Source organism: Chaetodon trifascialis, chromosome 20 (genome assembly GCF_039877785.1).
Source record: "Chaetodon trifascialis isolate fChaTrf1 chromosome 20, fChaTrf1.hap1, whole genome shotgun sequence".
Classification (NCBI taxonomy): domain Eukaryota; kingdom Metazoa; phylum Chordata; class Actinopteri; order Chaetodontiformes; family Chaetodontidae; genus Chaetodon; species Chaetodon trifascialis.
The window spans coordinates 24,002,395-24,028,890 of NC_092075.1; the positions used below are offsets into that span (position 1 = coordinate 24,002,395).

Consider the following 26,496-nt stretch of genomic DNA (forward strand, 5'->3'; position numbering starts at 1 on the left):
ATAGAGCTGGGCGATATGGCTGAAAACTCTATTGCGATATAAGTGTTTTATATTGGTCGATATGGATAATTATTGATATTTTTATGACCTATTTAAAATAAGGATCAGGAGAAATATACATTCAATTCATTCAATTATTTTTATTTTAAATGTAACCTTCCTCTGATTATAATCCCCTCAGCTATCAAGGCAGAAAGGAAATGTCAACACAACCATGGAAAACACTCAAATAATAAATGTAAAAAAAAGTGTAAAAATGTAAACAGAGAGAAACCTGAGAACTTTTTTTCTGCAGGTTTAGTGCAGAAAGTTCACAAGCTGATTCACCTGCTGAATAAAATGTTTTCAGATATGTGCAGTGTTTTGGAAACATAGCAGAAACTTGACATCTGTAACATACAAACAAACATGATAGACAGTACAGTAACACTGACTGAACTATAAAACCAGCCTAGACATATGAACAACTTTAGTCACTCTTTTTACTCTAAACATACATGAACTATTCAATTATATTTTAATTGCAAGTGTGTTTAAGAAAAAAAAAAAGTACGTGTATGAGATGTTTATAACCTGGCTTCTCCACAGTGCTCAGTGAAGCATGTCTTTAGCTATATGATATGCTGCTGCCTCCGTTACGTCTTGGTGCCTTTTAGATGATTTGTCATCAGGCACTGAAGCAGATACCTCTGCATGGTGGTCAGCTGCTTGTGCGGTGGTGCTGCGGTTGCAAATGTTGTTGGACGTTGGCGAATACGGCTGCGCTCCAGAGTGAGCGCGGCTAAGGCTACGTTCCCACCAAACGCGATGAAACAAGATCGCGCCGCAAGATTACATACAAAGTCAAAGACGCGATGTGAAGCGTCATTTTGCCGGGCGACGCGATGGCCGCGATTGCGCGGCGCGATGGACGCGTTGGCCGCGAAAATCGCTCTCATCGCGTCGCCCCATCGCGCCATCGCTTCATTGCTCGAGTTGAAATTATTGAACTTTTGCGGTGGATTCGCGTGGAGACGCGCCACGACAGCCTATCAGCGTTGAGATCGTCATCGATGTGCTGACGTACGGACGTGGTCGACAAGAGAATGAAATGGCGGAAGAAATGTTGTTATTGGGCGGGCTTGTCGCGCGATGCGATGACGCCGCAAGGGGTTTTTGTACCAGCATCAAAACTGGAGCGTCTGGCGCGACGCGATTTCATTTGAGGCGCGATTTGAGGCGTTTGGTGGGAACGTAGCCTTAGGCCAGTTTTGACGCTGGTACAAAAACCCCTTGCGGCGTCATCGCGTCGCGCGATTTCAACTCAAGCGATGAAGCGATGGCACGATGGGGCGACGCAATGAAAGCGATTTTCGCGGCCAATGCGTCCATCGCACTGCGCAATCGCGGCCATCGCGTCGCCCGGCAAAATGACGCTTCAAATCGTGTCTTTGCATTGACTTTGTATGTAATCTTGCGGCACGATCTTGTTTCATCGCGTTTGGTGGGAACGTAGCCTAAGGCAAAGGCTACGTTCCCACCAAAAGGCTACGGCTTTGAAAACGGAGGGGCTAAAATATCCATCCATTATCCATACCGCCTATCCCTTTCGGGGTTGCGGGGGGCTGGAGCCTATCCCAGCTACAATGGGCGAGAGGCGGGGTACACCCTGAATCGGTCGCCAGCCAATTGCAGGGCCACATGCAAGGACAAACAAACATTCACACTCACACTCACACCTACGGACAATTTAGAGTCATCAATTAACGAGCATGTTTTTGGTCTGTGGGAGGAAGCCGGAGTACCCGGAGAGAACCCACGCATGCACGGGAAGAACATGCAAACTTCACACAGAAAGGCCCCGCCTGACCCGGGGATCGAACCGGCAACCTTCTTGCTGTGAGGCACGCGCACTACCTGCTGCGCCGGCTAAAATATCCATTTTCCAAAATACCCTGCTATGTGTAATCGTAGGCCTAGTCTCATGTACAGGTTAAGTGTTGCTCTGCACCAGCCTTGTATGTTGCCCTTTGTCATTTGCTTCTGTCCTGTTTTCCATTCCTGGGACAAACTTTGTTCTCTGTGTTTTCATGGTCCTGTGGCCCTTAGCTCCAGCCCAGCTTCCACTCCCTCTCCAGTTAAAGTCTGCTGCTATGCTCATCCAGTTCCCCTGGAGACCTCTCAGGACCTGATTCTCATCAACCACTGCAACACTTTGTCTACTCTATTCCGGACCCTGTCTCTGTAATGATTCACTGTCTCAGACATGCTGTGGAGCTGCTGAGCTCATATTACCATCCCATTTGCCCTCATAATTGAATACTTAAACTATCATGCCCGTGCTTCTACCAAATTGCATGTTGAAAGTGAAGCTTATTGGGAGCCAATCTAAACATTATCTTTATTCTATAGCCATGACAGTGCAATTAGCATTTACTGTATAATGGTACATTACAGCAAAAAAATCGTAATTGCCAGTTTAATTAAAGGGAAATATATTCCCACAAATATATGAATTTCTTCATACGGCAGTTCTTCTAAGCCTCAGTGGAAAGGTACAGTATTTGATCGAAAAGGTTCTTTTATTAGTATCAGCAATAAATGTATTTCTTCAGTACAAAGTACTTCTTTTGATCACTGCAACTTGATTGTGCGGCATACCATATATTAAACTCTCTGCACATTTAATGACAACTGATGGCAAAACATAATCAAGTGATAGCACATATTTTCCTTTCAGAAAATACACCATTTTATTCATGGTTTTATGTGAATATTATGGGCCAAAAACTTTTTAAACAAAGCAAAGATATGGTAGAAAAGAGTATAAAAACGAGGCTTAGCAATCTTCACCAATAATGAAAAAAATCTAAAACCAATCCGTACAACTTGATTGTACAAAGTTGAAGTTAGTATCAACCTTGTGGAAAATAAGTTACATGGAATGAAACCTAAAAAAGACCTGACAGACCTGAAGACCTGAAAAAACAAAAAATATTTTTTCTTAGTCCTTGTTCTTCTGATAGATAAGTTTCAAAATACATCTCAGTGATAATAATAATTAAAAAGCTACAGACTTTCTTTCAAAACTCACTACAACATTTTTACATTCTATTGTTCTTTGATTGTAATGTTCACAAACCATAGAATGATACCCTCATAAACAACATAAAATTGTCATTAAGAGATGCAAAATCTTGAACGGGCAAAACACTTATCCACCACTACCCACCTGGTTTCAGTCCTGGGTTCTGGTGGGAGTACTAAATTGTGGATTCCAATAAACGCAAGTAGTATTTTAAGTAAGGAAGAAGAATGTGAGGGATCAGGCAATTTTTTTTTTTTTTTTTTTTTTTAACTAAACTAAAAATCCTACTGGTTGGTAGGGTACCTGTATAGAGGGGTAGGGTATCACAAGTTGGGATGTGGGGGTGGGGCCCTTATGGCCTCCCAGTGAATGGCATTGCTGGCAAGTGAAAGGAGATGGCTTGAGGCTTCTATAAAGACAAGGCAATCTCTAAAGTACTTGTAGATAAGGGAAAAGAAAATGTTTTGTGTTGCACAGCAACAGCAAGAACATAAATTCTTCTGAATGGCAACATGAAAAAAACATTCTGAAGAGGATTGCAGGATTATTTTTGCCTAATTATTGACATAGGAGTTTAACACATGAGACACACAACATTCAAATGTGTCTATACAAGAAAACATTCAGTCTCTTCTGCAAAAATGCTCACTTTATGCTGCTTTTGAATTTTAGGCAAGCACAGTTCACAGAATATTTCAGCTCCACTGTTCTTTGAATAGCGTCTCACTTATGTGTCTGATAAGTGAATCGCCAACTCATCGGTCTGTGGAGGGTCACTGTCACCTAGCAATTCTGTTTCAGGCACTGCCAAGTCCTTATTTTGGTCAAGGTCTTCCTGGGACATCCTGTCAACCGGGTTCTCATCTATGGTCTTGGAGTCCTCATTTAGTAAAGTTGCTCGCTCTGTGACAGAAGTATTAGATGGGGCAGTGGTGACGTAGCCTGTAGATGTGGATCCACTGCCACTATGATGAGAACTAGGTTTGGGAACCATCTGTGGTGGATGTTGCATCTGCTGGTGGGGTATGGGCATGGGTATTTGCATAGGGTAAAAGTTCTGCAGATAAGGGTAAGGTGGCATGGGGTGATATCCATTGACAGGGATGTAAAGCTGTGGGGGCACCACTGGTCGATGGATTTGACCCTTCACTGGCATGAACTGGGGCTGATGGAATGGTGAACTCTTTTTAGGATTGGTGTAGCGCGATGTATTTGCTGTGCTCATGCTGATGCTGCTAACAGGACTGGTGCTGAGAGAGCTGATCTGGGTAGTGTTGCTGGTGCCAGAAGTCTGAGCAGAGTTGTTGTAGTTGGACAGACTCTCCCAGGTACGCAGACGTGTGTGGATGTCCTTGAAATGAGGCCTTCTTACTGGAAACTCACTCCAACACTCCAGCATAAGTCTGTAAATCCAGGCTGGGCAATCATCTGGACAAGGCAGTAGCTGGTGGCTTTGCACCATCTCTATCACGTCCTGATTAGAGTAACCACAATATGGCTGCAGACCGAAACTGAAAGTCTCCCACAGCAAGACACCAAAAGACCAGATGTCGGAGTCAGTGGAGAACTTGCCGTACATAATAGCTTCTGGGGACATCCAACGAATGGGGAAAGGGCCGGTGCCCATCAGATTGTAGTAATCAGCAGAATAGACATCTCTAAACAAGCCCAGATCCAGGATCTTGATGCTGAGTTTGTCAAAGACCAGAATGTTTCGGGCAGCAAGGTCCTTGTGGACTACTTGGTGGCTGGAAAGGTACTCCATACCAGCAGCAATTTGGGTGATAATGTGAAGGAAATCAGCTTGCTCCAGTGTGGACTTGACTGTCTTATCATCATCTAAGCTGCCGACATCTGAGTTGGGGGATCGCATCACCAGATACTCATGCAGGTCACCAAAGCTGGTGTAGGTGAATAACATGCTCTTTGGATGCTCTTTGGTAACCACACCCAGCAAACAAACAATGTTTTGGTGCTGTAGGTGAAAACGGAGCATGGCTTCATGGCGAAACTCCTCACAGAGGGTTGCATCAACCTTGTCTTTTAATGTCTTGATGGCCACAACCTGGGTCTGCTCACCAGGTGCAGTGCCATACAGGTGACCCTTGTAGACCTTGCCGAACCGATCTTCACCAAGTTCCTCCATAAATCGTACTGTGGACATGTTAATCTCCCGCAACTTGACCTACAGCCAGAAAGCAGTAAATGTAAATACATAACATCAAAGTGTATGACCAACAATAAAACCTAAAGTAATAGTTTAGCACTGGAATGCAACAGTCCTTAATTCAAGTTTGCAGAAGTCATGTTCTTTTTTATCGCTGGGTGTTCAGACCAAAACCAGCACTGCATTATAAAAACAAACAAACAAACAAAAAAACAAACAAACAAACACACAAACCACAGCATTGCATTGGTGTGCTACTTCAGATGCAGATGAGCTGATGAAATATGATTCAGGGATGGATTTAAGTTTAAGTAACAGGTCCATGAGTTGTTAAGGTTTACCAGACACCAAAAGACAGCACAGCGTTTTACAGACCTGTCAACCCTCATATTTTTCCCTGGATTCTTCCCTTATTTTTTCCCCTCTCTCCAACTGTCCTTGTGTTTCAATATTTTCTTGTAAATCTCCCATATCTTTAATGTTTCTAAACAGAAAAAAGGTTGGCTGTAACATTGACAGGAGGCATAACTGCAGCGTCCTATGGTAACGCAGGTGGCAATAGGTAGAACAGTTGTAATATCTAGTGACAAGATGGGTCAAAAGGCACAATCAATTGGCAACAGCAGAATTATCCCATTTGTTACAAAGTAATGCACCCTGAATGTGTGCTTGCAGTAATGTACCAATTTGTTTAATACTATATGCATACCTAAAAGCACAGAATAAACTTAAATTACAGAGGCCTTCAGTTGACACCTGCATTATTATATCATCTTGAAGTGGGACTCAAGTTGTAATCTAGTTTTGAGCCTTTGGTGTTTCACGTTATGTTTTCATGATGCAAATTCCTATTTTACCAGACTTCTTTGCCAGGGTTAAAATTTACAAGGGGGCTGCGTTTTCTAGTGCAGGGCTAATGTCAGTCTGAACATTGCATCAGAAAGAATGTAAAAGAAATACTCCAACATCAATGACCTTCTGCACTGTGTATGTATTACCTGGTGTTTTTGTTGATTGAGGAGTGACAGCTCCATGTCCTGGCTTGGTGAGGTGCTGAGCTGGCAGTGAGGTGGTGTGTCAGCTGATGCCTTTTGCTTATTGCGACACATGCAAACCAGAAAGAACAGGCAAGCAATGACCAATGGGATGGTAATTGCAGGTATTAGAATGAACACAATCTCCTTCCTAGGGTTCTCTGGATGCTCTGGAGATACAGAATACAGAATAGAGATACAGAAGTAGCAAGTTAAGTTCTCTGAGTTGTAATGTTTCATTGTAACAGTATAATTTTTTAACACGTTATCTGTGGTATCAACATACATGCAATACTAATCCTCATTTAGTGTTCTTCAATATGATTTGTTCTGCTTGACATTCAAATGAAAAGCTATACATTATGTAAAAAATACTGGATGTCCCTCAACTGAGCTTTTAGTGGGACATCAGTCTGTCTTAACAGTCAACTGACAACAATGTCACCATGGATAATCCATGCTAAAAGCCAAATCCATCCTCATGGTGCAAGAATAAAATTGTAATTAGTTAGTTTCTTTTCTATCAGGATAATGCAATCTATATGCTGGATTCAACTTTGGATGTTCCTACAGCACTAAACTCATAATTTGTATGGCATCAATGTTTTTCCTGTTTTTTTCACGTTTTATCCAGTTTCTACCAGGGAACTATACTGCCATTTAGAGACTGAAAGCGGTTAGGTTTCAGATACATGACATGAGACAGTAATAATTAGTGATGCTTAATTCACCAAATATAATCTGCCTTTCCTTGTTTCTTTGTTCTATTAGTTAGCTATTAGTTATCATATATGTTAGTGTGAGTATTGAAGAATGTTGTTATTATTCATCAAAAGGTATCTGGCGCATGTTGTGAATGATGTTGAAATGTCATTGAAAAATGAATCATTTAAAATATATGTGATTGACCATAGTGAGAAGCAGATGAGTCCATTGCACGTAATCATTAGTTAATGTTTTCTCTCTATAAGACGAAATCACTGTGTTCACCTGTAAATCTTTCTACATGTGCAAAGGTCTGTTTGTCACAAGACATGCCTCAGGACGCCGAAATTATATTCCTGCATATATTTTAGTTTATACAGTTTGTATGTTGTTAAAGCTGCAGTAGGTAAGATCGAAAAGAGAGTGGACTTAGCCTGAAAATTTGAACCAACACAAGTGCCACGTCACTCCACCTCCCTCTCCGCTGCACTCATGTGCTGCCTCCAAGTCCCTCCTCCCTATGGTGTCTGCATGGCTGCCGTAACAACCAGTAGCATTAGCGTTAGCATCGGAAACAAGCTAACTCTGCCCAGCCCCTACATCACAGTAGCTAACATACCTTACTCGCTGCGGAGTGTTACTGTAACAATCACCATAAGCTTTATGGTTATTTGTTGTCTTAGCCCTATATGCTGTTGTTGGCAGCACCGGAATTAGTGATGGGCACGCCAGTTCTTTTAGATGTACTGAATCACTAGAATCAGTTCACTAGAAAGATTCGTTCAAAAGATTCGTTCGCCGAATCACCGTATCATTCAGTGCTTGGCAGGAGGAGCCTGCAACTCCTGAATTGATATACGGCTGAACGGTTCAGGTTTCAGTTCAGTTCACAGCTTCCAGGACCAGGAGACGAGAGTGTTGTGACTGTGTTGCTTTGACAAACACATTTGTAAATATAAAACTCCTGTCCTGTCCTATGGTATGCTATTTAACTGGTCTACTCGGCAAATTGGGCTCAGTGAGTGATCAGTTCACTGAACGTATACCCCACAGTACATTCAGTGAAGGATTCACACTGAATACGCACCGTTCCCTCGCAAATTGTCGCAATGAGATGATCAGACAGTCACGCATTTTCTCAAACTGCGGGTTTTATACACTACTTGTTACATGCTGTGTCCTACTGTACGTGAGTTGTTGCGGTGGCAAATTTAGCAGAGTTTAAAAAAAAGCGAGTCTCACTCTCTTCTCATTACTGCCAGCCTAACGTTTTAAGTTTGTTTATCTGGAAACTAAATCTGTTAAAACAACGGGGAACAACGGTCTCCATGAAAGTGTATCCCTCAGAAGAAAATGATTCAGGAGAGTGTAGTTCACTGAGTGATTCAGGCGTCGGTGACGCGGCGCAGTCAGCACGTGCAGTCCCTCTCTCCCTCCCTGCCTGCAACTATTTACAACAATGATTATTGATAGGCCTGGGCTTTCAGGGGCCTCTGTTGGTCCCTGGACCTCACTTTGAAAACCACTTATCTATTTTTTTCAGTATTCATCTCAAATGTCCCAGAAATGGTGCATTTATGTATGCAAGAACTCAATTTTTGTGGCGTGCACGGGTGGGGTGGGGGCTTGGGGGCTTGGACTCTCAGGGACCTCTGTTGGTCCCTGGACCTCACTTTGAAAACCACTAATCTATTTTTTCAGTATTCATCTCAAATGTCCCAGAAATGGTGCATTTATGTATGCAAAAACTCAATTTTTGTGGCGTGCATGGGTGGGGTGGGGGCTTGCTTGCTTTCTTGCTTGGAGCCCCAAGAGACCCTAGCAATGCCACTGCACACAGAAACTACCACACGTCATGTAGTTGACCAATCAAGTGCGGCTTGAACAGCAAAAAGTCAAGAAAAAAAAACAAAGCGGCTCCCGCTCCGGCTCCCAGGCAGCAGCTCTGATCGTTAACTTCCCCTCTAAGTGCCGTTTCTTTAGGGACCAACACATCACCAATTCCTCTACCTGATCCACTGTTATAAAAAAATAGCGGCACAACTTGTTGGCCGGTATCCTGGTAATTTAACGCCCAATGCATGAGACTTGAGAGCCCTGTATAATGGCATCAACAACAGGGACATGTGAAGACTATAGAGCCTGCCATTAGTTTCTACAGCATCTATATCACTGACCTCCAGAAGAACATGAACATCTGAAGAAATTGATTAAATATGTACAACATTGTTAATAGCTTGTGGACAACATCTTTCATTACATTATTAATAATAGGTATAATATAGAATATTATCTTACAAAGAGTGTTGAAAGACTACTCACAGTGCTATCCTGCACTACAGACCTCATATTGCAGCGACCAGTGTGAAAGAATTTTTGTGATCTAATCATGAGAAAAGATGATATCTAAAGTCTCTTTCAAACACTCATTCAGTGACAAGGATGGAATAAATTTCCTTAATTGCCCCAGTAAAGTCAGCAGTATCTGTTGTGCACACAAGTAGTATTTTGACACAATGTGACATTTACACACAAGTGGTAATGTGATGTAATGTGATACTTTTGTTCATACAATAACTTAAACGATAGATTATATTTTTAACACGCGGACACACACACACACACACACACACACACACATACATATATGTATATATCTATATATATTTATAGACAGACTATTACAGAATATTACTATGTCACAGTGAAGCTGAACTTTTATCTTTTGGATATAAAATGTCATCACTTCATTCAAATCAGTGGCAGGTTGCACATTTAAAATGTAGCTAGTTACTTTAATGTGCTACCAATCAACCAACAAAGTGAAAACAAGTAAAATACAGTTTCAAATTGTTGTGGTTTGTCATACAAACTTTGTCTTTCAATCTTTTATGGAGATGGAATCCATAACATGTTGAGGCCTGCGCTATACTGATGGATTATCACCTCTTGGTGCAAAGTGGTATTACAGGGCTATAGGCTTGGGGCTAGCTGGTTAGCATGATAACTTCAACAGATATCTCTGCAACACAATACATAAACATCTTTGACATAACGTCAGGAGTGTTCCCTCTTCACATTCTGTTGAAAATGTCAGTTCATTTTTTAAATGTTTTAAAATAATTCTAGGCATATCTTGAACAGTGCACCTTTAACAGCCAAGAATCTTGACTATTTTACATATACATATTGTATACTTGATGTCCTTCTCTATTGCTTACCTTTGTTGTTTCAGCTTTATCAGAAGATTTGTTATCTTAAGATAACCTGAAAATGTGAATAATGCAAGTGAGTATCAGCAGTTACCATATTTATTGAATTACTCTACTTACTACAAGATTGGATGTCACACAGATCCACCCTGACCTGAGGGTCCAGGGTGAAGCACCAGGGAGCCTGCATCTGGCCTCCTGGGTTACGGCAGAAGTTGTGACTTCCCCAGAGCTCAGGGTATTCCTGGGACAGGTGGTGACTGTGAGGGTACTGAGCATTCCACGGCTGACAGTGATGACCAGATTTAGTGATGCTGACTGTACCCCTGTAGTCAGCCCCACTTCCATTGTAGCAGCTGTGGTCTGAGGGGTAATCTGTAGAGCAGCAGATAGTGACTCATTATGGATATTCCTACACACTAAGAAAGGTGACTTACATTTTGTGGGTTCACAAAATTATTCCATATTTAGGACATATCTGCAGATAGCATTGACATATAACGTTATAGCCCTGTGGTGTGCAACAAACAGGGTTACAAATTTTAACAGGACTGTTGTTTTGATATTATTCATATTGTGTTGCCTTTTTTCTGTATGTTACCTAATGCATTAATTACTAATTTGGATGGAATACTTCAACATTTTGGGAAATGTGCTTATTTTCATTATTTTTACTTTTTTTCCAGTGGCAAGTTCTGATCAAGTTTTACAGAGGAGCAACTAAAAGCATGCTGACAAGATAAACCCAGGACCCAGGACAAAAGGGCTCTGCAGAGGGTGATTAAAACTACCCAGAGCATTACTGGTAACCATATACCAAGCATCAGTGATAGCATTACGGTGAGATGCCTGCATAGAGCCCACACACCTGCCCCAGCCGAAGCTGATCACCTGACTGCTGTCTGGCAGGTGACACAGAAGTATCTGCTGCCATACAACCAGATTGCAGAGCAGCTTTGTTTTTCAGGCTGTGACACTCCCCAACTCATCCTTCACACTCCAAAACAGTTTTCCTTGAGTAAAGCGAAACTGGGACTACAGCTTACATTTCGTTGAGCAACCTGTTGTAGAATATGTATTACCTTTATTTAATCAGGGAAGGCCATTGAAAGTAAGCTACACCCTAATAGCAGCACATATAAAATACATCTAAAAATTACATTACTGTTGTGTATATATAATGGCATTGTCCACTTACTGATGCACTGTGCTGTTTCTTAATTTCCTCACCTAATCAATTTAGAAAAATTGTGAGTAAACGTGGTCCTAGAATAGAACTGTGTGGCACACCTTTGGTAACACTCATGAATGAATAGTCCAAACAGGTGGCGTTCTGCCACTGAGATAATTTGTAAACCAAATACAAATTTTTCATCAAATTAAATACATTACAAGCATGTCCAAAGAATTTGATGATCAAAAGTATTAAAAGCCTTGAGAATTAAGTAAATAATCCAATAAAAAAATGGGTGACAGTGATGCTTATTATCTAAAGCAACGTCATTGAAGACATTTGACGTTGGTTTCACAGTACTATACTAGCGTGAATGAGCCTAAAATTTAAAACCAGAGTGTTAAATAAAAAATTTAATAAAAGGTTTGCATTGAATGTATCACATATACTCTTGAGATAGTGGTAGAACCTTGAACTCATTCAGAAGGTAAGGATGAACAATTATGTGATAATGATTTAGCTGTTTTCCAAAACTTAGCTGGGTTTCCTTCACTTTCAGAATGTGAAGAGACATAAAATGATGATTTGCTATTTTGAATAACATGGAGACAAATATTACGCTGCAAAAATATTGTCAATCAGCGGATGGCTTAGTCATGTGGGCCTTGTGCCAGGCATCCCAAGCACATAACATATATCTGCAATTTCTGAGCAGGACCAATGTTTGTTCCTGTTTTTGACTTAACCTCAGCAATTGTCATAGTAAACCCAAAATCACTGTAGTACAAATCAGACAAAAAAGCTTGTTCAGAAAATTGTTTGAAATTCCTGTGGACTGTGATAGATGGTTTGGATCTTTGTAATTTCATGTCACAGATGCATGCTTTTGGACAGTGGTCACTTTAGTCAAGAGGGAAAATACCACTAGATTTATAATGCGGTTGTCTATTGGCTAAGATAATGTAATAATAAAGAGTGTGGCCTTTTCTTTTTTTTTTGGATCAAGTCGAGTGGGGAGAAAATGAAGACATGCTGTAATTATCAGATTCGTTATTTAATCAATTAATGTTCATGTCGCCCCGGGAAAGAAGTTTTGAACAATCATAGCTGGATATCAAATCAAATAAATCATCTATCACACCTGCAGGTTCAGAGGGTGGATGATAAAACCAATAACTAGCATTGACCCCATCAAGGTCAGTGAGAGGAGGACGTTAGGCAAGCTGACATCAATCATGGATAACCCCTCTCAACCTCTGCATGAGAAAGTGGGGGCATCCACTGAGTAAGAAGGTATACTGCCGCAGGTCCCCTTATCCAGTGGCTGTGAGACTATGACTCACTATGACTAGCAACTGTGGCACAGGAGAAATAGTGGTCGTCCACCAGGAGATCGATGGTATGATCCCTGGCCTTGGCAGGCCCAAGAATCCTTGGGCAGATACTGAACCCAAAAACTGCCCCCCGTGTTGTACCATCAGCGTGTGAATTCATATGTATGTCGCTTTGGATAAAAGCGTCTGCCAAATGACTAGTTTCTGGTTGTTTGTACTTTGAGTTTGATGTGATTCCTTTGTAGTTTTCAGTGCATTAAACAGGTATGCCAAAATGACAGCCTGTCTGAGAATTTAATGACAAACTGTTGTACTAATTTATTAATATATTCATGAGCAAGTTGTTTCAGTAACTTCAATGTGTGCATGACATCCACCTACATGGACGCAGTTTTTCTGGTGGCACTCCTATCCTCATACAGGAAGCAGCATCAGGCGTGCCCGACCGTGGCAGCAGGTGACAGCTGGGGAGCTCCAGCTGCATGAGGATCATGGGATTGGAGCGGGCAATGGTGTACTCAGCTTGGCACAGATCATTCTCCAGTGCCTCACACTCATCACGACAGAGCTGACGCCGCTGAGGGATCTGAGAGTCCTCATCACACAGAGGGAAGATGTAATAGCAGAAGGACGGGATGGCAAACCTGGAACACTGATCTGATAGGTGTGTGGAGGTGCCAATCATGGTGAAGGCAGCTTGAGGGGGAGAGAGATATGAATCAAATATATATATATAACACTGTTTCCCACATGTTATGCTCCCACATAGCTGATCTCAGAATTAGAATTATATCCTGTTGTTTATTGATAATAGTTTAATATGTCACCCGAGAGAGCCAGTCGGTTTCCTTACCTGTGATGCGGTTTTCACTCTCTCCCTGCATCTGCAGAGACTCAACATAAATGCTCTGGTTGCCGATGAAGCGAGCACAGGCAATGCCTCGATACGGCTGGCAGAAACCTTTTTCACGAGACCTGAAAGGGAGAACAAACTTTGATTTAGGTACAAATGTTTTGTTTTATTTATTTTTATTTATTTATTATTTTTTGTGTGTTTGTATGTATGTGTGTTTGTGTGTTTATGTCAGTTGAGAAGTCACAATTCAGAAATTCTAACAGCATGTTTGAAATAATTTAAGAACAGACTTCTGGGTTGACTAGGCTCTGTCATTTACAAGCAAATATGGAGTGAGGCTCACCACTTGTGTGTTTTACTTTGTGATATGATGAAGTGTATTTTAATGCTTTTTTGCTACATTAAGCTCAAGTTCTATAAAATCTGGGCATATGGTTAACATTCATGCTGAAGTTAGCAAATAAAAATTTGCACTCCATGAAAGCTATATATGAGAATAAGAAAAAACTTTCAGAAAATTCTGCTACTTCTATTATTACTATCTCTGTTATAATTCTGTTATACAAATTAAAATGTACTCACTGATGTGATATTTTTTGTATCAACATTGAATGATGACTCAACACAGACTCCTAAGAAACAATTAACTGCTTTTTAACATAAATCTTTGCAGAGTTATTTAAATTCTACCATTTCTTTTGCAAGTGTTACAATCATTCTGCCTTGCCACTGCCAAATTACTAGTGCAACTACTTGTTTGTTATTATGTGCTGAAATTATACTGCTTTGATCATTGCTTCTGAAGCAAATTGTGTTTCCAACACATCACCTGAAAAAGCGTCTTTATTTTTTGACTCAGTTCTATTGTGTTATTATACAGTGATACTGTATTTTTTGTTGAATACCAAGAAATCAGTCCAAAAACATTTAAATGTGGTTTGTGGAGTACATTTCAGTTTTGTTTTTGTTTTGTTTCTTTGACTTTAAACTAACAAGAGCCTTTTTAACATGAATACCTGCATGAGGTAGCCCTGGACATGAAGTCAAGCTGAAGATTCTGTCTCTGATCTCCAACACTGAGGACATGAGAAAGTAGAAGATGTACCCCTACTTGGCAAGCCATAATCACCAGTTGCCCAAGCTAGTCTGACATCAATGGACATAGATGATGCAATTTGGCAAAATCAGAATGAGATACACTAGGTCATACCTGCTCTGTACTTTATTGTAACCTAATCTGATTCAAGCATGTGTGAAGTACCATATTTCATCTTTGCCTGACTTAAAATGTTGTTGAGCTCAATCCTTATCAGGCTTTCTATGCTGTGTTTTCTCTGAAAAAAGTAGCAAAATGTCTCCTCAAATCAGAAATCAGAAAAAGCTTTATTGCCAAGTATGATTTTACACATACGAGGAATTTGCTTTGGTGAGGTTGGTGCATGACACATCTATTAAAAAGAAACAAATAAAAAAGTAAAAAATATAACAATATAAATATATGTACACAAGTCTTTTTTTTCCAGAAGTACAGTCTGTTTTTTCAAAAACAGAGGGGAGTGTCTCAAAGAGTTTGTGTCCGGGGTGGGAGAGATCAGCCACAATCTTTCCTACATGCCTCAGGGTCCTGGAGGCGTACAGGTACTGAAGAGATGGAAGATTGCAGCCGATCACCTTCTCTGCAGACCTCATGACACGCTGCAGTCTGCCCTTGTCCTTGGCGGTGGCAGCAGTGAGGATGGACTCAAAGATGGCTGTGTAGAAGTGCACCATCATTGTCTTTGGCAGATTGAACTTCTTCACCTGCCGTAGGAAGTACATCCTCTGCTGTGCTTTCTTGATTAGGGAGCTGATGTTCAGCTCGCACTTGAGGTCCTGGGAGATGATAGTTCCCAGAAAGCGGAAAGACTCCACAGTGTCAATAGTGGAGTCAGAGAGGGTGATGGGGCAGGTGAGGCTGAGTTCTTCTGTAGTTCTGCCTGTAGTCCACAACCATCTCCATTGTCCTTAGAGTGTTGAGCTCTAGGTTGTTATGGTTGCACCAGGTCGCGAGATGGTCAACCTGTAGGCGGACTCATCGTCACCCATCAGAGATGAGTCCGATGAGGGTGGCGACGTCCGCAAACTTCAGGAGCTTGACAGACTGGTGACTGGAGGTGCAGCTGTTCGTGTACAGGGACAGGGACATGGCCCTGAGGGGATCCGGTGCTGATGGTCTTTGCGTCGGAGATGTGTTTCCCCAGCTTCACACACTGTTTCCTGTCAGACAGGAAGTCTGTAATCCACCTGCAGGTAGAGTCAGGCACGCTCAGCTGGGAGAGCTTCTCCTGAAGCAGAATTGGGATGATGGTATTAAAAGCAGAGCTGAAATCCACAAACAGGATCCTAGCGTAGGTTCCTGCGGAGTCCAGGTGCTGGAGGATAGAGTGGAGGGCCAAGTTGACTGCATCATCTACGGACCTGTTGGCTCTGTAGGCAAACTGCAGGGGGTCCAGGAGAGGGTTGGTGATGTTTTTGAGATGTGAGAGCACAAGGTGCTCAAAGGACTTCATGACCACAGAGGTCAGGGCGACCGGTCTGAAGTCATTAAGTTCTGTGGTCCTTGGCTTCTTGGGAACTGGGATGATGGTTGAAGACTTGAAGCAGGATGGCACATGACATGTCTCTAGTGAGGTGTTAAAAATGTCTGTGAACACTGGAGACAGCTGATCAGCGCAGTGCTTCAAGGTGGATGGGGAGACAGAATCCAGTCCAGCTGCTTTCCGGGGGTTCTATTCATTTCAATTCAATTTTATTTGTATAGCGCCAAATCACAACAGAAGTTGTCTTAGGACACTTTCCATATAGAGCTGGTACAGACCAAGCTCTTTTATCTACAGAAAACCAACAATTCCCCCATGAGCAAGCACTTGGCAACAGTGGCGAGGAAAAACTTCCTTTTAACAGGCCGAAACCTCGGGCAGAACCTGACTCTGGGTGGGCGCCCATCTGCCTCGACCGGTTGGGTGAGAGAGGGAGAGCAAGAGAGGGAGAGTGAGACAGACAGACAGACAGACAGACAGACAGACAGACAGACAGACAGACAGAAATGCAGTCAGAGAGAGAGAGAGGGAGAGAGGGAGAGAGAGAGAGAGAGAGAGAGAGAGAGAGAGAGACAGAGAGACAGAGACAGAGAGACAGACATGCAATCACAGTAATAGTGTAGTGACAGTGGATGTAATAATAGCAGTAGCAGTTGCAGTGGAGTTCTGTCTCCTGAAGAGTTTGTTGACATCCCTTTCATGAATGGAAAGAGAAACAACAGCACCAACACACTGAGGCAGCCGTCAGCAGCGCCATCTCTCTCTCTCTCTCTCTCTCTCTCTCTCTCTCTCTCTCTCTCTCTCTCTCTCTCTCTCTCTCTCTCTCTCTCTCAAATCAAATCTGCAATCTAACCTGCTTCTCAACTCTTCACCTGCTGCTCAGTATGTTCTGAACAGTCGTAATCAGTATTGTGAAGATGTGGCTAAATACACTCAGTATTTCACTATTCCGTTCTGATGATTTTTTTTGTGCATTCCATTCCAAACACAGCAGTGAGTGGCTGATACTTTAAAGATCTTAATTTCCAAAAGTTGAGCAGTAAAGAAAGAAAAAAGTAAAGAGAATGTCCTCAATTCAGAGAGCTTTTCTTACTGTTGTTGTACACATTTATTCACACTCTCTCAAACAAATAACAAATGTTCACTTACGGTTCATCTGGTCCATGTGTGGGCAATTGTCCTGTGAGACCAAAATTAAAACATAATAAAATGTTAAAAACTGTCTTAACAAGCACACATTTAGCTTTGTCACTCTAAATGCAGAAGACATGGCATCTTAATGACTTAATAAAAACCTTTTACAGTAAGAGAAACAGGGTACTTCAATATATAAGGGTCTTCAACGATATAATCAGTCAATGAAAAAACAAACTATATAAACAAGCTACTGGTCTCATTCAAACTTCATGTGAACAGATGTTAAAAAAAACAGGCATCATAAAAATGTGTTTCACTCAGTCATATTTTACAGTGTATCAATTAAACTCAACATTTAGTCCATGTGATTTCTAAGTCAAGTCAAATTCTATCTAAGTCAAAGTATGAATATAAATATGAACCTTACCTAGTTTGACATATAGGACACCTGTAGCAGAGATGACCTTCAGTGAGTTGGAGGCAACACACTGATAATAGCCAGTATCTGTTGTGTCCAGGTCCTGGATGCGGAGCTTGGATCCTGCCTCTGTCTTTCGAATTATTATGCGTCCCTGCTCCTGGGCCACGGGGGCGTCGTTCTTCAGCCAGCGGATGGATGGTCGTGGGTTTCCTGCCACTTTACAGTGCAATGTGGCTGTCTGGCCCTGGAAGTGGGTGATATTGTTGACTGGCTCCTGGAACTCCAGAAAATAACCTTGAGGAGATGAAATGCAATTGGTTTAAAGTTGAAGGAAATATTAAAACTGAGAAAAGGGCAAAATGGGGTGGACATAATGCTTTTTTTCGGTATTGTTGATTAAAAGACCCCTGTCAACGAAAATCAAGTTTTTAATGTTGTTAACATGTCGGTGAATTTATATGCAACAAAAATATGATGAACAAAATAAGTAGTCAATGCCTTGCCTCAGCATTTCTATCGTGGAAGTGCACTGAAGCAATGACAGTCTCACAAGCACAGATTCAGACAGCCAGGGTTTCATACATAGCATACCTAAATAATCTCAGTAAGCAATGGTTGGTTAACGCTGAATAACTGGACAGATTGATCATGGTTGAACATTCCAACAATACCTTGTCATCTGCTTTTAATACTGTTGCTCTACTAAATGTTAAAAAGAAGTCAAGTGACAGAATCTCTTCATGGTTAAACAATAGCAGTGTTAATAAGATTAAGAGAATCTGTTGAGCAGCTAAAAGAAAATGTGTTGCACATGTTTTTAGGGTTTCACAGAAATTACTTGCACTACCTGCACCTACCTCATACTGTTTATACCTCATGCCTCTTGCACTACTTGCATGTGTTTATGTGTTTTATTTCCATAATTTTAATTGGACAAGGAGCAGGCTTGGGTGCGTTAACATAAGATCTGGAATCTAGATCCTGAAAAGCTAGCTAACCATATGCTACTGGAGTAATGATAAGCATATTCCTGCAATTAGGACTGGGGATAATGTTATGACAGCATAGCCAGCTACTTGTCTGGCTGATGAAGTGCTTCCACTATTTCTTGCCAGCATTCGTCTTTGTCTCTGTCATGGTACTCCCTCAAGGAAACTTCAAATAGGCAGGGGTACTGTTGCCACAGCTCAACAAACTTTTCCTCTCTTCTGTTGTCCCACCTGACAGCAGAAACCTCAGCATGCCTACTCCTCCTCCTTGCCATTATTACGTCACTGTGCTCTGGAGAGAGCACCTGGTTGGTAAATGCTCAGGAACATGTTTGTTGTGGCTGGGTTTTTTCGTATCTGTTCTGACTCTGCCTCTGTGTTTCCCCAGGGCTGGAGCGTGGCAGGGGTGGGGCTGATCTCATCTGAGGTGAGCGGTGGCCAGACGCACCTGTCATTAATCTCTACTCATTATGTCTCCCTTTCTTAAGCAGGCTCCTCTCAGGTCCCGATCTCCTGGTCCCTGCCACGCGCCTCCAGCCGCCTTTTCCTTGTGCAGTGTTTCTCTTGTGAGTTGTATTGTCTGCCTGTGTGCTTTTTCCCTTAACGGAGATTTTTGTTCCTTACAGTGCTGTCGAGTTTCCCTCCAGTACCAGCTTGCTTTTGTCTGCCTATGTGCCTTTTCCCTTAACGGAGATTTTTGTTCCTTACAGTTCTGTTGAGTTTCCCTCCAGCAGAGACATCGTTCCTCAGACTGAGTATCATTATTTCTGCCTTTGTTTTTTGTTGCTACTTCGTTTAATAAACTTTTGAGAATTTCCTCTCCACATTTGGGTCCTACTTTCTCTGCGCACACATCACAATGTTGTGGGAGATGTCACACTAGACCGGTCAAAACAAAAAAATTCAGACATGCTAGTCTTTTTTGTTGGGCAGTCATGGGGTGTCTCAGATGTTGCATGACAGGTTATTTAGTATGTCACACTACAAAGGTATAGATGCCCGATTGCTGTTCATGATTGGCCAAGATGCTGGTAATTGGTCAGTCACAACAAATGTGTCTCAAAAATAAGATAAGATATACCTTTATTAGTCTCACAGTGGTGAAATTTCAGATATTACAGCAGCAAAGTGGATAGCAGGAATATAAGGGATCATTAAAAAAAGACATTAAATATCAAACAGACAATATAAACAATATAAACAAGGAATATAAAAATATGGACAACAGGTACTGATTGGATGATAGTACTCCTGACTGGAGTGTTGATATTGTACATAGGAGTAATAATACACCTGATTGAGAGATTAACATATTGCACCTTAAGTTGAGATCACATGAGCAGATAAAATAATTTCACAGTGTAAGTGAACACAGTTGATGTGTATTATTGTGCAGTCATATCGAAGGTCTTGGTGAGTGTGTGGTCTACTGGGAGCACTGCTGGTTGTAAAGTCTGACTGCTGCAGAAAGGAAGGACCTGCGATAACGTTCCTTCGCACACTTTGGGTGAAGCAGTCTCTCGCTGAAGGGGCTATCCAGTGCTGTTAAAGTGTCCTGCAGGGGGTGGAAGTCATTCTCGATCATGGATGACAGCATAGCCATCATCCTCCTCTCTCCTACCACCTCCACTGAGTTGAGGGGGCATCCCAGGACAGAGCTGGCCTTCTTGATCAGTTTGTCAAGTCAGCTGTCGAGATGTTGCTCCCCCAGCAGACCACTCCATAGAAGATGACTGATGCCACCACAGTGTCATAAAAAGTCCTCAGGAGTGCCCCCTGCACTCCAAAAGACCTCAGTCTCCTAAGCAGATAAGGTCTGCTCTGGCCTTTCTTGTTAAGTGCGGTTGTGTTGTGAGTCCAGTCCAGTTTATTGTTCAGGTGAACAGCCAGGTACTTATGTCACCACCTCAATGTCCGTTCCTTGGATGTTCACCGGTGTCAGGGGGCAGAGTATTCGTCTGCGGAAATCCACCACCAGTTGCTTGGTTTTCCCTGCGTTGATCTGGAGACAGTTCCACTGGCACCGGTCCACGAAGTCCTGTGTCAGTTCTCTCTACTCTCTGTCATCCCCATCTGTGATGAGGCATCATCAGGGAACTTCTGCAGGTGACAGGTGGGTGTGTTGTATGAGAAGTCTGCAGTGTAGAGGGTGAAGAGGAACAGAGCTAGGACTGTTCCCTGCGGGGCCCCCGTGCTGCAGACGACCGTGTCGGACACACAGTCCCGGGTCCTCACATACTGTGGACGGTTGGTGAGATAGTACAGAATCCAGTGTGTGAGGTGATGGTTCACCCCAGTGTGCTCAAGTTTGTCCCTCAGAAGTGCAGGCTGAATGGTATTGAAAGCACTGGAGAAATCAAAAAACATGATTCTCACAGTACTCCCAGGTTTCTCCAGGTGAGAGAGAGCTCGGTGTTGGAGGAAGATGACGGTGTCATCCACCCCGATGCCAGGCTGGAAGGCAAACTGAAGTGGATCCAGCGAGGAGCTCACCAAAGGACGGAGATGTGTCCCCTGGCTCTTAATACCATCTGCTTTTTGATTTATATAATGGAAAAACAGACATGTGTGTCCAGCTTCCTATCCTAGCTACAGCAGAACTCTCCACAGGGTAGGCTTCAGATGAGTGATGTAAAATTAGTTTCCCAAAAACAGTAAGTATGATGTTGCATAACGTCAAAATCTGGAGTCCTGAATAACTTGATTTTGTCATGCGAATACCAAATTTCATTGCATAAAAAAGTACATTCATGTACTAATTAGAAAAAATATATAGATAATCGTTTAGAGAGAACTAAAAAAGAAACTAGTAGTACCATTACTGAAGTCTACCCAGAGGAAAATGGTGACGTCAAAGATGAAGGGGGCAGAGCAGCTACAGTCAGCTCTATTTGAGAAGTGGTGAGTAAAGTCCTGGCCACAGGGTAACAATGGTAAATGGGCTGTATTTGTATAGCCCTTTTCTAGTCTGAAGACCACTTAAAGTGCTTTTACAACTCCAGTCTGCTTTCACCCATTGCTGCACAGATTCATACGGCAGCTAAGCCACCTGCTCATTATGAACGTTATCCACTCACACACCGATGGGATCAGGGGCAATTTTGGGGTTCAGTATCTTGCCCAAGGATACTTCGGCATGTGGACTGCCAAAGCCAGGGATCAAACCACCGACCTACTGATACGTGGAAGACCGCTCTACCTCCTGAACCACAGCCGCCCCTAATATAGAGGATTTGATGTTAGATATGAAAGGATAACTAATCAAATTTCAAGCACGCATTTGACAGAATTTACAAGCACACTGGATGACTTGAATACTGAAATCAACTAAAAAAAATACAAGATGCCACCAAATTGAGGAGGGGCTTGTCCAGGAGATTTTCTGCCCTCCAGACCGAGGCTAGAAGATGGTTCCACAGGAGAGGAGCTTGATAGTTGAACTGCATCTCAGTATGGTGAACTGCATCTCAGTATGGTGAACTGCATCTCAGTATGGTACGGCAGCTGTACAGCCTCTGAGCGGAAGGCTGTGCAACGGGTGGTGAAAACCGCCCAGTACATGGCACTGGTGCCCAGCTAAAGGACCTCCAGCGCAAGCGGTGTCTAAGAAGGGCAAGAGCATCAATGGTGACAGCTCCCAACCCTACCATGGACTGTTTGCCCCTCTGCCATCTGGTAGGAGGTTCAGGAGCCTCCATTCCCGCACCAGCATGCACAGGAACAGCTTCTTCCCCAGAGCTGTTACCCTGCTGCACTCCATGCCCCAGCATCAGAATCATTGCTCCCACTATTTAAAACCAATGAAGCTCCTCCCTTCCTGGACAGAGGCCTTCATTCTGTAATACCAAAAGATTGCAAAGATCAGAGAAATTGGAGATCATATATGCTAATAAGTGTCTTTAATAGATATAGATAATACAGATAATTCAGTTCTGGCTAAAATGTTGGGCCTGTCCTGAGCAGTATTTGCGGTGTGCCAGGGCAGACTGCCATGCTGGGGAGGGGCCATTGTCATCATGCCATGAGGAAGTGTACTTCTGGTATGTAGGCGCCATATTCATTAAGATTCGGGGTCAAAAATTATTATGGAGTATTTCCTGTTATGTGCCATGGGGTGTTGCTGTCCTGTCGCCAAGAGTGCAGGTATTTAGGTAGGTCACCTCACCTTGATGGATGTGTTTGATAGGGCATTTGATTTTTGACTGCTGTGGCGGCAACCGGGACAGAGGAACCGTATGATTTGCTGTTCATTTGAAGATGTTCAGACTATGTATTCACTGTGCACAAGGAAAATAAATGGATTATATTATGCACCACAGATGAGACGAGCCACAAACTCTTTATTGAAACAATACAGCAGATGGTAAGGTGTCGGAAGCACGTAGCCAGGTCACTCCTGGGAGTTAAACACCTCAGTAGCTTGGTATCAGACCAAGATCCTACATTAGGTATGGTGTTTGGGTGAGTAGTGTGTGTGGTTTTAGTGTTGTGGCTGATCGTTGTACATTTTCAATTGGACTCCCATCTGAAGGATGAGGTGACAAAGCGTCATAAATATATGCATCAAGATTTTCAGATGACACACTGCAATGACATGTAAAATTGATCTTGCATAGCTCAAAATATTTGCATACTTGTGTGTGGACCATGTTTAGTGCCTAAGACTCAGCTGGAGCTGGGACTTGGCTAGCTTATCTTATCATAAAGAGGGAAACTACTAGCCTACCTCTCTCCAAAGTTAAAAAAAACATGCCAACCAACTAATTTACACAGTTGTTTAATCTATAAAAACAGAAATGTTAAATGACAATTTGTTATTTACTGTAAACATCTCTTTGAAAACATCAGTTCTTCTGAGCAGCATCTCGAGCTATAGTGCAGTTGTCAGATAAAGCTCATGAGCTTTTGGTTTTGGCCTCTATATAAGCACTAAAGTTCCAAACCGGGCAACCTAAGTGCCATGACAAGATACCAAAAAACTGTGCACAGTCACAGTGTTATTTATTATTTATATTTACAGTGTCACTGTTATTTATAAAGAAATAGTTCATCAGTGGCTGCACGGTGGCGCAGCAGGTAGTGCGCGTGCCTCACAGCACGAAGGTTGCCGGTTCGATCCCCGGGTCAGGCGGGGCCTTTCTGTGTGAAGTTTGCATGTTCTTCCCGTGCATGCGTGGGTTCTCTCCGGGTACTCCGGCTTCCTCCCACAGACCAAAAACATGCTCATTAGGTTAATTGATGACTCTAAATTGTCCGTAGGTGTGAGTGTGAGTGTGAATGGTTGTTTGTCCTTGCATGTGGCCCTGCAATCGGCTGGCGACCGGTTACCCCGGTTACCCCGCCTCTCGCCCATTGTAGCTGGGACAGGCTCCAGCCCCCCGCAACCCCGAAAGGGATAGGCGGTATAGATAATGGATGGATGGATAGTTCATCAGTTCATAGTACTTCAACGTACTTCATAGTACTTCATAGTAGCAGTAGTAGCGCAGTGGTTCATAGTACATCTTTTTTTTTGTATGGATTTAACAAATGATTTACAACATATTGATTAGTAAGCTTTTCCGTGCTGGTAGGTAATTTTTTGAACTGACACTTAACAGCTCAGAAAACCAAACAATAAGTATTTATCTTACCTTCAGCTGTAGGTGCAGCTCCACTCTGAGCTTCAGCCAGACCATCTGTATCCACTGACAGGCCTAGATCAACTACGGAAACAGCCATAGAGAGGATATAAGAGTTAATTCTAAAGTTGAAATAAAACAAGACATGCCAGCAACTGAAAAGGGCTAAACCATACAGTATTAGCGTAAGGCATGGAGTGCACTGACTGGGAGTCTGAGAGGTCTTGAGCACAACAATGTATTTGCTGACACTATATATATATGCATCTGCATATTCTGTGAGTAGGTCTGCCTCTCAATCAAAATAATCATAAGGTAAAAGAACTATAAGCCCTTGATCACAAAACAGCACAGAAAACTCAGGTGACACAAGGAGCAGTCATTCAGGGAAGAATGAATACATCCAGGCTGGCTAGACAGAACCTCAAGAAGGTCATCAGATGTTCCAAGATGGAATAAAAAGGGTGGAGCATAATTCAAACACCAACAACCCTGCAGCTGTCGAGAACATCCTCAGGGCAATCACAAATTAAAATCGGAAAAGCCCTGTAATCAACCTATCCCCCAGACTATCCAAAAAACTCAACATCTTTTGCACTTGGTTTGAGAGGTCCACTTTCACATCCACTGATGGCTCACCACCCTCCTCTCTCACCTTCACAATGAAGGATGTCTGCTGTTCAGACAGATATGTTGAAGGAAGCTTCAGTTTAAGTTGTATATGGTTTTATGATGACATTTTGTTGTGTTTAGAGGATACTATCCACCTGAAACTGAAAGAACAGTGCAATAACAGTCATTGGGAAGTCTGACTGTTTCAGAGTTCTCTCACCCACTTGTCTCACTCACCCACTTGTCTCAGCTCATCTATGAGGCATACAAAATTTTTCCTCTGGTATACACAATACATTTTTTAAATCAGGAATGTGTGTAATGGATACCCTGGTTGCGCTGTATGATTGGGCCCGACTCTGCCTGGGGGCTAATCAGGAACAGGTGCTTGTGAGGAGATGCATGGCTTGGTCATTAGCTCATCTTGACTTGGAAATGATTTCTGCCTTCCCTTTGACACAGAATATGTGTTTGACAGATGTGGGTGGTGGATGAAGTTGGTGGTGCATAAAGTGCAGTGAATAAACCCATGCACTATTGCTTTCAGGAGCTACCCTTCCCTATTTTAATTCTACACATCCCACATCCAGCCACTGATGTAGGCAGAAATGGAGACATTTTTTTTTTTAGCATGAGATTATTTCACTGAATATTTCTGTATCATATGCAAATGCTGGATTTGGATTTACACTGCCTTGGCCATGCCATGGAGATTATCTCCAGTCTTTTCATCTAGCCAAGATATATCAAGCATAGTCCCCACAGACCACATTCCTACAGATATTAGGCCATTATCTCTGACCACTTTTGACATCCTTGAAATGTCTTCTAAATGCCACAGCCTGAATCGGATCCTTAAGGAGGGGAGGCTCCTACAGAAGCTCAGAGAATTCAGCAGGATGCTTCTGAAAGGATAGTCAAAAAACGCCTTTCTATCTTTTTCTCTTCAATATGAACGGCGCCTGTACAGGGGGCAGCGTGAGAGGCCCGCAGTTCAGACGGTCAATGGTCACGCTAGGAAGCACCAATCCTAACTTATAGCATACCAGAATGATGGGGAGAAACTCAGATAAAAGCCTATACCTAGCATTGCCATCAAAAGGAAACATAATTCATACCTCAAGAAATTATATGCACATGTAGCGAAAACAAGGAAATAGCTTATGTCCATTTTAGCTCGTCTGCTGATTTCACCACGTCACACAAACCACACAAGCCTGGTATTATATGAAAGCAGAGTCCGAAGGTCCTGGTCGTTTACATAAAGAGGATGGGGTTTCTAGCAATCACTGGGTTGTTGAGTCATTGACTGGTCTATATGCCCTGTTAGTTTCAGTGCTCCTTGTCATTTACACATGAATGGGCAGAGCACACAGGCGACACTGCTGAGCATCACTACAGGCCATTCACCTCAGGCTGAGAAAAGTAGCAGAGAAGCAGAGAAAAAGTAGCTAGCTAGAGCACACACATTCAAATGTAAATGTGGGTGTTGGTGTGCAAGATTTCTTATTTCTTTAGCTTTATACATGCATTTTCTATTTGTTTGTATTAGTGCACATGTTTAGATTGTGCCACAATGCCATCAGAG

General features: G+C 42.4%; 1 protein-coding gene across 1 annotated transcript in view; it reads right to left on the reverse strand.

The window, feature by feature from the left end:
- Positions 1–3,336: 3,336 nt before the first annotated feature.
- The window catches only part of ror2 (receptor tyrosine kinase-like orphan receptor 2), a 51,643-nt gene continuing 28,483 nt past the window's right edge, over positions 3,337–26,496 (reverse strand). The window contains exons 2-9 of the mRNA XM_070989794.1: positions 24,309–24,380; positions 17,693–17,980; positions 17,278–17,308; positions 13,547–13,668; positions 13,075–13,389; positions 10,306–10,560; positions 6,233–6,438; positions 3,337–5,252 (exon numbers count right to left, since the gene is read on the reverse strand). Coding sequence (XP_070845895.1) covers positions 3,795–5,252; positions 6,233–6,438; positions 10,306–10,560; positions 13,075–13,389; positions 13,547–13,668; positions 17,278–17,308; positions 17,693–17,980; positions 24,309–24,380 — 2,747 coding nt within the window. The 3' untranslated portion in view covers positions 3,337–3,794. The remainder of the gene's footprint in view (positions 5,253–6,232; positions 6,439–10,305; positions 10,561–13,074; positions 13,390–13,546; positions 13,669–17,277; positions 17,309–17,692; positions 17,981–24,308; positions 24,381–26,496) is intronic.